We start from the raw sequence: 14,560 nt of genomic DNA, 5'->3' as shown, positions 1-14,560 counted from the left end.
ACCATAGGAAAAAAAAAAAATACAGCAGAAGATCACCAACAGGCCTTCAATGTAGCGAGAAATTCCCGCACCCGGAGGCGTCCTTCAACTAATATATACTAGTTCAGTGATAATGAACGCCATACTAATTTCCAAATTGTAAATATTTGCAAGATATAAATACAAATTTAAAAAAACCCATTGGTTAACAGTTTCCTGTAAGGGCAAAACCTTTCTGAGAAGTCATGTGATATTTTTTGTCAAAATTGACAGTAGGCTAGGTTTAACCACCATTTTCTACATAAGAAAATGCCTGTATCAAGTCAGGAATATGACAGTTTAATCCATTTGTTTGATGTGTTTGAGCCAGAGGTTTGAGCTTTTGATTTTGCCATTTGAATAGGGACTTTCCTCTTTCAATTTTCCTCGGCATTCAATATTTTTGTGATTTTACTTTTTTGACATCTTATAAGGACCAATACTTACCCTGTCAGATTTCTGTATCTATGGCGATATTTATGATCATTTTATTTTTACCATGTACTCAATTCTTAGACTTAGTGGCATTACTAGTTGAATTTGTTTGTTCGGATTTTTTTTTGTCAGTTGGTTGGTTTAGGGATGGGGGTTGAACAAACAGAATATATATACAAATAGTCTGAAATATTTTTTCCACAGGAAAAAATATTATGGCATTGCTTATAAAAGTTTCTGGCTGAACTTCTGCTAGGCGAAACAAATAAACACTGACGGTGTAGACCAATAGTTAGTTCCTCTCAGCTGTGAGGTGTAACATTTAAATTGGTGAAATCTGACAATGGTGTTGAATAAATATCAAATAAAAAACCAACTGGATTTATTTGTTTTAAAACCTATAGAATTGTACATAATCTCTTGTAAACATATTCTTTGTGCAAAATGAACAGATGAATAATATTCCAAAAATTAATTTAACAGAGAGCATTTAATTGGATCATAGTGTAAGCTTTTTGAAAAGAAGTATAAATACATCAATAACAAAGGAATCAGGATCCAGGATTTGTCTCTCTCTTCATGATTACAAACTGGTAAACAAGGTTAATATATATTTTTTTACATAAACCTTTATTCAATACATCTACCCTTAAATAATCCTTATTTGACTGGAAAAAGATAAACATATACCGGTATTCAAAATCTTTTACATAAATATAAGGTAAATTATTAACAGTTATATAATAACTATGTTATAACATTTTTGTTTAGTCAGGATCTACTCTTGAGTAAGCAATCCACTAAAAGCATCCAGCATAAAAAAATATCAAAAAATGTATTCAAGATTACTTTTAAATTCATACATATATAACATTCTAACGAGTTTAAAATAATATATAATCTAATAATGATCTGAAACAATAAGTTTCATACTAATGCTGTTTTCTTCTTTCTAGAATAAGAAAAACTAAAGAACTAATGCTACTGAGAATGTTAAACACCCATTTGAATACAAGTTTGCATAGGTTAGGTGTTGTTTAATAGTAAAATCCATCTGGCCTTGTAGTAAAAATATTGTTGTTAGAAAATGAAGCCATACTGAAGACAGAAGCTATAGTAACTTGCAAAACATATTTTTCATATCATCCACAATAACAAGCATACATGATGATTAAAACACTCTTGCTTAAACAATATCATTCTTTAAAAAAAAATCATTTATACAGAATTAAAATCTCATATTATAATACACAGCATTGTTAAAAAAACTTATAAAATAGCACCATGTTTCCTTAAAGCACTAAACATATAGAAGGTAGCATAGATAAAATAAATGTGTATTGACTATTCACATGTTTCGACTGATGGGATGAAAACGCTTAAACAAGCGATAATTTTCCACATATTTCATTCATTTAATAAACAAAAAGGATATTGTTGTCTGATTTGGTTTATATCTTTTTGGTCAACTCGCCCTGTTCAATAAGTTTCTTATCACCATACAAAGAAGGATTTCTACGATACACTATTCTTTTTTCCTTCATTAGATTGTTGCATTTGCATTGCCCTGGTAATTATTTTTGTATTTTCACATGCCCTGAAAAACTATTCATGATTTGCTTAAAAAAAGACACTTTACCAAAGGTAGCTAAATAGATATATTAGTACAGTTTTTCCTCCTAACCACCACTTATTTATAATCGTAATTGTTGTCTTGTGTGAAAACCCTGTAAGAGACAATTCCTTTCTGAAACAATCGAAAGTGTACCAAAATATTTTGGCCCTTACACAAATTTACGAAGAATAATTAGTCTATTCAATCAAACAGTTGTCAATATGTTCATTAATTTCATCATTTGAAGTTCCTAAATCAAACTTTTTCTGACAAATTGGACATGTTTTCTCCTTTTGTATACTTTCCTCTTTCTTACATGCAGATTTTGCGAAACTGTTCATAATGGAAGACTGTTTACGTCGCTTACTAGAAGGTACAACAGGAGTTGATGATTTACGTTTCTTTCCTTTTGTTTCTTTCTTAGTATCTTTTCCTTCACAACCCACATTTTTACAACTATCACATCCACCCACCAATATAGTGACACAGCTTACAGAAGTGCTATCATCATGCTTTATTTCTTCTGTTTTGCAGAGTTCTGCCAGTTTTTCTTCTGTCTTCTTTGTACCATAAGAATCTATGCTTTCCTCTAAATCAAATTTAGATTCCTTAAGTCTATGGTAAATCTCTGGTAAATCTTGATACTGGTGATGGTTTCTTATTTCGCCTTCTCCAATACTAGTATAAACAAGAACACAGTATTTCTCCTTTGGCATTTTGTTGTTTAAGTGGTCATTAGACTTATCTTTTTTACTATCAATTATATTTGTATTTTTGCCAATGCCATTTGATTTGCCCTGAGATTCTGAGATGTTTGTTTTTTCTAAACAACTGTTTTTAGACTTATCAAGAGATCCACTTAAAAAGGTAGTTACAGAGGGTTTGAAAAAACTCATTATTGTCACTGGAGGACGGAATGCCTTACGCTGAGATTTTAAACAAACAGGAGTAATAGGTTCTGTGAAGAATCGTTGAGAAATTCTGTCAGATAGTTTCTCTTTAGTTGATGGCGACTGTGATACATCTAATCCAGGTTCAGTTTTGATTCTAATGCCAGTAGCCAAACTAGGACTTGAAGATATGTCTGGTTGTGAACTTGGAGTTTTATTCAGACCAGAGGGCTGCGAACTTGACCTAACTGGAGAACTTTGATTTGAAAAGTAATGACTGAGTTTCAACTGGTCGTCCTGTGCTATCTGTATAAAATAAAACACAACAAAATAAGTTGCCAATATGTATTATTTATTGATATTTAATGGTGACTTCAAAATCCTTAATACAATGTCAGTTAGTATTTTTGACTGCTTTTGATTGTCAGTTATATTTTTGACCGCTTTTGAATAGTTCTTAAGTTCTTACACAAAAATAATATATATTACCATTTTCCAATCAATCAAGGACCCCAACTACTGGACAGCCAAAATCAAAATCATTTTAACTTTAACTTATCATCAGTAACAACATTTCAGAACTAGAAGACAATCATTTGAAGGTTTCATAAGTAGTTGCACAGAAACAACTGAAGATCCCCCCCCCCCCCCCCCCAAATACACAACAGTAGTACAACACCAAGTCAATAACAGGATTTCAGTCCCAAAACTGGATTAAAGATGTTATACCATTAGTACATATTCATAAACCAATCTACACAAAAAACTTTAATCAATATTAGCATTATCAATGTATGAGACAACACATCCTGTATATAATTGAGATGCATGGATTCTGCAACTGTATACCAAATAATATCAACAGATGAAAAGTATTGTTCTGAAATCTAATTGTTGAAAACACTGTTGCCTAAACAGGTGCATTAACGTGTAAGATTGTGACATTCATCGCTGACTAAACAACAACCAAAGTTCAACTGATGAAACTTTTTTTTTTAAAAGAATCTTTCATGAAAGTTTTTAGCTCTATTTTTGTTCCTTAACTAGATCATAATCACAGTACTGTCATGACTGTAAATTTAGAGATTATTGCATGCATTCATAATTGCGAATTTTGTAGAATGCACTTAAATGCCAGATTAATGAGGGTGGTAAAGAGGGGTGCTTGCACGAAGAAAACGTGAAATAAGACATAATTTCACTATCAACGTTAATTTGTACCTTTTGTGATTGAGTCACTGCCTTCTTGTATATATTAACTCTTTTACTTGATATTCCCGATTTAGTATACATGTTCCAGACCATATGAGTATTTGGACCGTACGCGTACGGTCCAGCTGAGCAGACATGTTTTGGGATCATATGGGTTAAATTTAAACAAACATTTATCAAAATCTTTATTTTTAGTTATACAAATTGTTATTATGTCAAATAGATGAATAAAGTGAATAAGCGAACAATTGACATTAAATATTTGTTTAATTGTATATCTGAATCCTATTTTGTTACTCTGGACCAAGGTGACACTTGCTACAAATGTACCACAAGGAACGTCATATTTTCTTTTACATTAACATGATTTGTTCATGCATGTTCCTTTGTCTTTTTTTGTAAAGTTCCTAAATATTCTATAACAATTGTCTCCCCACATTATGTTTACTTCCGATAACTTCAATTTCAATGAGCATAATGGGCTGCATGCAGTTAACGAATTACTGACATGCTAAATACAGGAGATTAACAGATTAAATAAGCCTGATTATTTTAAATAGTTAAAATATTGAGTTTTTATTTCCATTACTATTGAACTTTTTATATAAATTTGAGACATAAGTTCTGTTGATCTGTTATATACATTTGTATCTAATAAACTTGACTAACTTTTTAATGTTAATCAGACCGTACGCGTACGGTCCGACCGTATGCGTATTTTGAAAAAGTCTGGAACATACACATTTATGATATAATTGGTTTACGGCTTTTAAAAAAGTATTTCTTGACGATCCCTGCATAGTGTTTGAATTTTATTTCAAAAATACCGAGCACGCAAAATAAGACTTTGAAAATCACGATGCACGTAAAATTAAATAAGCAGAACACGTTGAACGAGGCACCCATCTTGCACGACTGAACGTAAATAAAAAAAGTAAAAACACGCTGAACATGAAATAAAAAATGGCGATCATGTTGCACGAAAATAACCCTTTACCACCCTCATTAATTATTGAGATTTCAGGAAAATCTGCATACAGTTAAATGTATCAGATATAAAATGGCAAGTTCTTACTATTGCAATACTCATTCAGTCGCATTTAATATAAATCTTGCAATAACTTCTGAATATACAGTAACTAGTTATATATTCCATTGAAAACTTGAAAGGGTTTTAAGGTAGTGGTTTTACTATTTGTTCATATTCAGACTTTATGTGTCACAATGACATATTTGTCTGTATCTGGCAAAAGACAGAAAATGTCTGTCATTCTTTGAATTACCTCTGCATAAACAGGGTATGGGCTCATAATTTGTTTGTTTCTTTGAGGACTGTAAATTGCTCTTATAAATAGTAATGTGAAACTATCCCTGTCTACCTTTGAACACTTTCATACCATTGACCTGAATCTGATTTTCTCAAAATGAAATACATCATAAAAACCAATTTAGACTTAACAGAAACAAATTGTTTTTTACTCCATGGCAGACAATCTAACAATTTCCACATTAAAGAAAAGTCGTTCTACAAGACAACAAACCAATTAGCTACGACTGCCAAATAGATCAGGGTTGACAGTTGACAGCAGTTAAGGGCCATAATTACATGTGAAACGAATATCTATGGTTGCCGATTAGGACAACCGTCATTCAATTTACCATTAAATGACTCAATTACGACAGTATTCTTACTCTAGCAAAGATAAATCAATGGCTATATCAGTCATTAACCAGTTATAATACACCATAAAAGGCAGAAAATTGGTATTTCTTAGAGAGAGACGTACAAATATTTAGACATGTTAATCTAACCATGCTATTGAGATATCTTTATCATCGTCAGTTATGCAATAAATATATCATTTTGCTATGTTTCGCTTGAAGATAATACAACAATAAAGCAAGCATAAAGTACATGTTCTTCATATTTATTGTAATTACAATAAATTTTAGTGTACTCAATTTCCACATTCAGTTATAAAAGTAAAGGATTTACAGACTATAATTACTAATCAATATATATAATAATTTTCTAAAAAGGATCACTTTAATTAAATGTCACAGGGCTTGAACATATTTTTTTTAAATTCAGGAACTCTCAATATAAAGCAATTTCAACCAAAGTTTCCATCAACTTCAAAAGGGATTACTTTAAATAGGCTTTATGTACTAGATAAAATGTACATGTTTTAAAAGGCTACAACTTAATTATAAACTATAGCTTTTATAAATATTAAATTTTTTTTAAAAGCCCAGACAATTATAATTTCTTCTAACTCCAATTTTTGCATGAGTAAATGCAATCTACTGAAACAAATGAGAACTTTTAAAACCTGCAAATAGACCACTCTTATTTTCACATTTCCATGTTCAATGAACAAAAAATCTGGGTCATAACCAAGAAGTTTTGATTATGGTCTGATTAATTTTTTTCTCTTACATATATTGAAAAGATTTTATTCAAACAATATCATACAGTTTACAACCAAACACTTATTCTTGTAGATGTTATCTCACTGTATTTTCTTTTTCTTGTTATCTTAATTCCTCTTTAACCGAAAACAATATCAACAAATGTTTCAAATTGTTTTTCTAATCTTGACAATGTTTAGGTCAATTATGATCAAAGCGATCCTATGACATCTAATGAAGTTATTTCCCTTTTAAATTTGACATAACTAAAATGTCAAATCAACTCATACACCATAATCTTTTGATATATAGTCATTGGTCTATTTGCAGAATATTCAGGTCAAGGTCAAAGGCAAAGGTCATATTCTAAATTTTGAACTTTAGCTTTTATCAATATTCCTCAGAAACCTTAATCTTAATAATTAACAATAAACAACTTGAGACAAATAATTGGTTACAACAGGGAATTACTTCAAAGTAAAGTTGAAGTGTTCTAGTTACTTTTATCAGAGTTTTCTCCCCTTATTTTTTAGAGATCAGTATAACTCCTTAACCATACATGTTTAAGACATGTCTTTTAATTTGTTATCCATGACCTATGATCTTGGAATTAAGATCAAGGACAAAGGTAAATAGACTTTGTAGATGTTGACCTTTGCTATAACCTTATACTGGTATGGAAAGGATGGAGCGTATATGACCTTGAAGGTTTAAAGGAAAGTGACATTATTCAAAACAGAAATAGCAATTTTTGCACTAATTTCATGTTACTATAGGTAGTTTGGCACAAATGAACTTCTTATTTTGGCACAATTGATACCTTTAAATAATAAAATTTGCACTAAATGAAATACTTCAAAACAGCAACAAACATTAGGGGAAAAGAGGAGTATCTCAACATGGAATTAGTTACTATACATATCAAAATCTAAAAAACAAATTCATTATCTGTAAGAAAGGGTAACAAAAAAGAATGAAAATATCATTTCCACCCCAAAAACATGTATTTAGCCAATATGTCAACTTGAAATTTATACAAGAAAGTAATTTGTAACTCCTTATAACATAATTATATATTGAAAATGAGATGAATACTTATAGGGATAGTTATACAATCTATCTTTCTTATCTTTAATAATGATGTAGTATTTATAGTATCAATAGCAAGGTTTGTTTGGTCAGTCTGGTCTTGGGATATAATTTCTTTTCAAAACCAACTATTAAGCCGTTAGTTTTCTCGTTCGAATTGTTTTACATAATGTCATTTCGGGGCCTTTTATAGCTGACTATGCGGTATTGGCTTTTCTCATTGTTGAAGGCTGTACGATGACCTATAGTTGTTAATTTCTGTGTCATTTTGGTCTCTTGTAGAGAGTTTTCTCATTGGCAATCATACCACATCTTCTTTTTTTATATTTATATAAACTGTAAATTTAGAAACTATTGTCAGGTTTTAAAGGATTATTGAGACTGGTGGAGTATTGTTATAAAGAGAAAAGAGAACTTGCATTCCTGATACCTGATATATGTTTGCATATTTTCCTGACATCACAATAAATGATCTCACATTTTTGTCCATTCTCGGAAGATCACAATGATTTATTTTTCTAATGATATTTGTATTGTGTTTATTCAATTTCAGGAATCAAAATATCAAAAGTATTACCATATGAGCTTGTATTCTGTTCTGTTCTGTTAAAACTTTCTCAACCTGTCTAACTAAAACCTCTGGATATCGGACCCCAACTACTCTTTCACCATTATTCAGTTTTACTCTAACAACCCGTATAGTGGCTTCAGATTTACTGTAAAAACAAAATAAAATAAAATTTTCTTAAAACATCAAATTTGATATTTAAAAAAACTATTTTTTTTAAAACTATCTCAAAAGTATTTAAAAAAAAAACCAGTGTACTTACATAGCCATTAATAAAACAGCAAGCTGATGAAAGAACACTTTTCTTACATCTCAAATTGTTTTTTATCCTGTTTTGATTTGAAAATTGACCTTCAAAATTTTTAATTTGTTTTTTAAAAGTTAGTCATTGATACTCTTTGAACTGATAAAAGAGTTAAAGATTGGCTCAAGTGTTCATGGTTGGGTATATGCTGTTTGGCCACACAGCTGATATTATATTGAATCGCTGTTAAAATTGTGTTTGGAATTGGTTTATTTTTATTTTGTGCATGTGTGAAACCATGACAAAAGTGCATGTGATTAAACATGGCATGTATTTGTACTCTTTGATCATAGAAAATAACCTTTTATCCCAATACTTAATAAAATTTCAGATTCAGGTGCACAATAAATATTTCTGCTTTTTTTATGCAAACACTAAAATTTCAATGACATCTACCATTTTAAACACTTACCCAGAGATGATGATGATGGGAGTTTTTAACAACCTTGACTGGCTTACCTGAGATTAAGTTTTACAGCAAATTTATTTAGAGTGGCTTCCAACAAGGTCATGTGTGACACAATACTTCCACATAAAAGGTGCATTCTGTAACATCTACTTCCAACTGAAAAAAAAAATTGATTGTTGTTGTTTAACACCACTTTTATGGCTATTGGCCATAGATACAAGACAATAGTATTTCACATTACAACAATACTGATTTGTTACAGTGAGAAAAATCCCTTAAAGGCAGTAGTGTATTTACATTCTATGAAATTTCAAATAGTTTAAAAAAACAAGTAATTTCACAATAATTCACTGACAAACCAAAAGCAACAAAGACCAACTACATTCTAACAAGCTGTGGAAATGTACAAAAAGTTTCCTTTGAATTCACTTCAAATATAAAATATATTACCATATATGTCTTTAATCATCTACACACATAAAAGTGCGTTAATTTTTTCTTTAACTCACTTATTTCTAGATCTCTTTTCACAAATTCTTATAAAAATATTATTTTTAATATTTTTTCATATTTCAGATGAAAAATGTGAAAAATGTAGTGATCCATCAAGTACATCCCCTTATGGCACTGGATCTGCAGGTACTCAAAGCTTCATTACAACAATGATTCTAACACTCTTGTTACATTTATGTTTGACATAAGGGGCTTAACATCAACAGAATGATTGTTCAGCAGATGGACTCTTATGTCATTGACATGTGCTTAGACCTTAGTGAGAATGGAGACAAATGTTATGCAGGAAAATGTGAATTAGAGAATACAGGTATTGTTATCAAAGGAAAAGAGGGGAGATAATAGATTATTTCTGAACTGTAAATAAATTGATACATGTTGTGAAAACCTTTCTTTGTAAGGTTAACAGGATTTCATTTTCCAATAATTAGGGAAACAATTTTTAGTTTTAAGTGTACATTACACAAATAAGGTAAAAATCTTCTGTTTAAACTTTTAAATACATGCAACATACAAGTTTGTGTTTGTTGCATTACTTGTGGGTCAACATATTTTCTCACGTTTTGATTTTTCTACATTTCTACCAGTCTTTTGATTTCATTTACATCTAGATTTTATCACCCAATCAAATTCTCTGTTGTATGATTATTAAAAAAAACCTATGCTTTTCTTTAAGGGTTTAATATTTTGTAAAAGGTCAAAGTATGACACCACATTGCAATTTAAAAAAAAAGTTCAGGTTTAAATGATATTTCCACAAACCACTAAAAAAAATATCTTGTTTTCTTTTTTTTAAACTTCAAAAACAGCAACAGGATAGTGTGTCCCTATTTTTGTTCACCCCTCCAAAATATCTTATGTTTATCACTATCTATATGATTTTCTAGTCTGAAATTTGTTTCTGCCTCACTAAAACTCACCTTTACAAGTTTTGCTGTGTTTACAACTTTTACCATGTATACACTGGTCCTTTGACTGGCTATATAATTCTTTCCATAATTTCTCTGCAAATAACAATATACATGATTCAAATATATTGTTTTTGACATACTCAAAATATATTCTCTTTTTAACATGCTTAAAATATAAACTTTTTGACATACTTAAAATATACTCTTTTTGACTTGGTTTACATGCAGTTATAGAATTGTTTTACTAATCATTCTTAGAACAAGAAATTTTCATATATGTTAAAATGTGGGATTTTCCCTAGCTTTGGACAGGCAAATATTCAACATTCATATTTTCCTGACATTTGAAGGGTAGGTTTGCAAGTGGAGATTGGGTGTAATGTTGGACAATGGATACAAGATCTTTTTAATTTTGACAACAAACAATCAACAATATCAAAGCAAAAGTCCCTGCAGAAATTTTTTAACACGTTCTGTATAATAGTATAAATTCCTAGATGTTCATTTTAGCCTAGATACATTGTACTTATACAGACCAATGGTTGTGAAACCTAACCATACTATCACTATGTTTTTATCATAATTATGCTGACAAGTATTTTTTCACTTTGTACCATACTTATGTGCTAACAAACAGCAACAAGTGTTATTTACTTGTCCAAAGCATAGAAACTGTTTATTGGGAATGTTGTTTACAATTATATTGTATGCTCAAAAAATATTTTTTTATTGTATAGAAATTTAATTCTCTTACATTCTGATACTTAAGTTACAGCCATTCCATATGCATGGCTAGTAGTGGTTTGCTTCAAAGATGGTTTGACAACTTATTCTCTGTGAATTTATATTTATTTTGGCTTTCAAATTCGCCGTTTCAGAATCTAATGCATCCTGGGTAATATTTTCAAAAGCGTACACCAAAGCGTTTTAATTGGTTTAAAACGTTATAAACAATGGAAATTCAACCAATGACGTAACGTTATTTTCACTTTGGGGTACGAACAATGAAATTACCCATGATGCTTTAGATTCTGAAACGGCCAATTCTTCAATTACACTTGGCTATGAAGCTTTGAATGCCTTTATAAGGCAAAAACTTATAAACATATTGTCTGAAATTGAGTCCAACAATGTTATATCTGCAAACTTGCTGTAGCATGTTTTTCTCACAGCAATTTTCAAACTAATGCTTCTTTGAATTCTGGCAAAGACATAGAAACTTGCTTAAATGATAGGTGTCCCATAAACAAAAAATTTGCATTTTGAATTTTGATCTTATAACTTGTATACAACATTTTCTGAAATTGCAATAATTAAACCAGACAATAATTTCTGAATTAACACTACTAGTCTGCATCTGGAAAACATTTTTCACAAGCTTTTACTCCTTAATTCATTCAAGTGTTTAGTGGAAGTTGCACACATTACCTGTATGTTGTATGTATTTTACAACTGTTTTAAATAACAACCAGATTCTTCAAATGACCTTCAAAATGATCAAATGACAATCTTACCCCAATAATCCAGTCATTTTTCATTGCTTGTTATAAATAATCATTGACAGATCACATAAAAATTCTATTATCACAAAGTGCTTTTGTTTTACCCAAGCTTTAAGTTTACTTTGATCAATAGTTCCTTTGTTATCTAATACACTAATTGGGAGGCAAAATGAGGAATATGGTTGATTAAGAGTAAATATTTACATCTTTTACACATTTGTCCGTCTGCAGTGTGCTGAATCAAAAATAGAATATCTTTAAGATTCAACTGAAAATTTTATCAAGTGGTTACGTAATTGTAGTTGCTTTTGCATTTCCTTTTTATGGGGGCCTCACAGTTCTTTTGATTTATTCAATTAATTAGAACATTGAGACAGTCTGACCATTTTAATCCTTTTTGAAATACAGATACCGAATTTTTATTCCAGTAAAATGTAAAGAAAATGATTATATCTGATTTTATCCTCACAGAGTAAGAACCAATATGACAGCAATATTCTTAATTTCTCTCTTAGGAGTAATAGTTATATCTTATTTTCATTTAACTGCAATAGATCAAAGTAAAATCTTGCTTTTGATGCACATTTCCTGAGTTAATGTCCTGAAATAAGGGCAGCAAGGGGGTTAAAAATTAAGATGCATTTATAAGGGGTCATTGTTCTATAGGAGAAACATGTGTACATAATATAGAAACATGGTCAAATTCCCATAACTCCCATAAAAATAGTCTAATTAACAGTACAACATGGTTAAATGCACATGATGGCAATTAATCCTATGATGTACATGTATGAGCGTTTTCTGTGAAAAGGTCTGAAAGGAGTACCATTGAGTTACCATGATTACCAAAGTAAAATGTTATTGTCAACATCCCATCCAATGGATGGTCAGATAGACAAAGACAATTACTATATCCCCTTAGGCTTAAGCCTTAGCCATTTATAAGACTGTTCATCTGATAAATAAACATTTCATTTAAGTGTTTTCATCAGTATCAAATTCACCAAGAACAGTTGTTTATCGTGTAAATCTAATAATATCAACATTTACATATTTTTCCTCCTTCAAACTTTCCAAAACTTGAATTATGAAAATGAACAAACAACAATAAAGAATATTTTCAAAATAAATCTTAATTATCTAAAACAATTATTTTAAATTGTACTTCAATATCAATGTTGTAACTAATTTTTTGCACTTGATATATTAGATTTTAGTAATTTTTATTGTATTATTTAGCTGAAATGAAATTCAATAATTTTTTCAAACATTCCAAAAACCTTTAACTTCCATTATATTTAAAACTTGCCAAAATATAAATCAAACAAGAATGTGTCCCCAGTACACAGATGCCCCAAAATCTGCACTATCATTTTCTATGCTCAACGTGAAATCGGTGTAAAATCTCTAATTTGGCATTAAAATTAGAAAGATCATGTCAAAGGGAACATGTGTACTAAGTTAAGTTGATTGGAATTCAACTTCATTAAAAACTACCTCGACCAAAACCTTTAACCTGAAGTGGGAATGATGGACGGACGAACAAACGGACGGACAGACGAACGAAGGAACAAACAATTTAACTCTTTTGGTCCTTTCAAATAGAGATTCTAATACAGGCCTCTCAGTTATTAAACTTAACCCAGTACTTGGGAGTACTAAATGTGTGCTCAAAATACAAATCCAGTTTTGATAGGTTGATTTCTGAATCTAAAGTACCACAATCATGCTCGAACATTTTATAACCACAAGGCCTGGTGTATTTGTAAAGAAGGCTTAGTGAATTTTTGTATATATATATATATATATAATAGTTAATTTATATTGTAACAAAACATTTGTGACTCGACATTCCCGTAAATATTGGGGAAATAACCTGTACAATACTGATATTTTTTTTTTTAATCTAATGATTTTTGTTGTATGTAAAATAGTGTAGAGACACACTTTAGACATATATGTATATATTGTTTGGTACATTTTACACATTTGTAATTTTATAAGAATATTTATAGTTTACATTTATGTTCATATACTGTAAAATATTTTTGCTGTGTATATGATATGTGTGTATTTAGTAAGTTCTTTGTAGAGGAATCTTGTTTGCTTAACTTGTTGATTAATACACATTTGTACTTTTAAAACAATTTTATGTGTATAAATGGTTTCATACTGAAATTAATGCATATTTTCAATGACGGTCTGTTAAACATAGAAACATAGTATTCTATTCTTTTATCACCCAACACCTCTTTATGGATGGTTTAAAGTTGATGGCACTGTAAAGCAATGCCAGTCTCAAAAACAAAGTTTTGAAAACAATCAACTGGTTAACTGTGTCAAAATCTGTTAGCTTATTTGCATTGAACCGAGTAAAGATATGTAAGTCAGCTCATTTTGCATAGTGATGTTTAAAGATCTGTTAGTCAGTGCAATCTTAATAGAGCTGTTTAAAGATCTGTTAGTTACCTCCTTCTGCATACAGATGTTTAAAGATCTGTTAGTCAGAACATTTTGCATAAAACTGTTTAAGATCTGTTAGTCAGCTCCATTTGCACAGAGCGGTTTAAAGATCTGTAATTCAGCTCATTTTTGAATAGAACTGTTAAAAAATCTGTTAGTTAGTTCATTTTGCATAGAGCTGTTAAGTATGGAAGTCATAAAAATGTTTTTAAAATCAAA

The 14,560-nt window shown here is 30.2% G+C and overlaps 2 protein-coding genes across 5 annotated transcripts in view; one reads left to right on the top strand and one right to left on the bottom strand.

Annotated features, from left to right (window-relative positions):
- LOC139511676 (acetylcholinesterase-like) overlaps positions 1–9,789 on the top strand; it is a 48,251-nt gene extending 38,462 nt beyond the window's left edge. The window contains exon 4 of one of the 2 annotated variants that reach the window (XM_071298683.1): positions 9,529–9,789. In XM_071298683.1, coding sequence (XP_071154784.1) covers positions 9,529–9,653 — 125 coding nt within the window. In that variant the 3' untranslated portion in view covers positions 9,654–9,789. The remainder of the gene's footprint in view (positions 1–9,528) is intronic. The other variant, XM_071298681.1, reaches the window with a different exon arrangement.
- The window catches only part of LOC139511675 (protein strawberry notch homolog 1-like), a 69,779-nt gene continuing 56,037 nt past the window's right edge, over positions 819–14,560 (bottom strand). For all 3 annotated transcript variants that reach the window (XM_071298679.1, XM_071298678.1, XM_071298680.1), the window contains exons 29-32: positions 10,386–10,469; positions 9,003–9,108; positions 8,249–8,387; positions 819–3,264 (exon numbers count right to left, since the gene is read on the bottom strand). In XM_071298679.1, the coding sequence (XP_071154780.1) occupies positions 2,266–3,264; positions 8,249–8,387; positions 9,003–9,108; positions 10,386–10,469 (1,328 nt within the window). In that variant the 3' untranslated portion in view covers positions 819–2,265. The remainder of the gene's footprint in view (positions 3,265–8,248; positions 8,388–9,002; positions 9,109–10,385; positions 10,470–14,560) is intronic.

This window comes from Mytilus edulis, chromosome 2 (assembly GCF_963676685.1).
Source record: "Mytilus edulis chromosome 2, xbMytEdul2.2, whole genome shotgun sequence".
NCBI lineage: Eukaryota > Metazoa > Mollusca > Bivalvia > Mytilida > Mytilidae > Mytilus > Mytilus edulis.
Note: the sequence above shows the minus strand (reverse complement) of the source record. Positions and strands in the feature narration are given on the sequence as shown.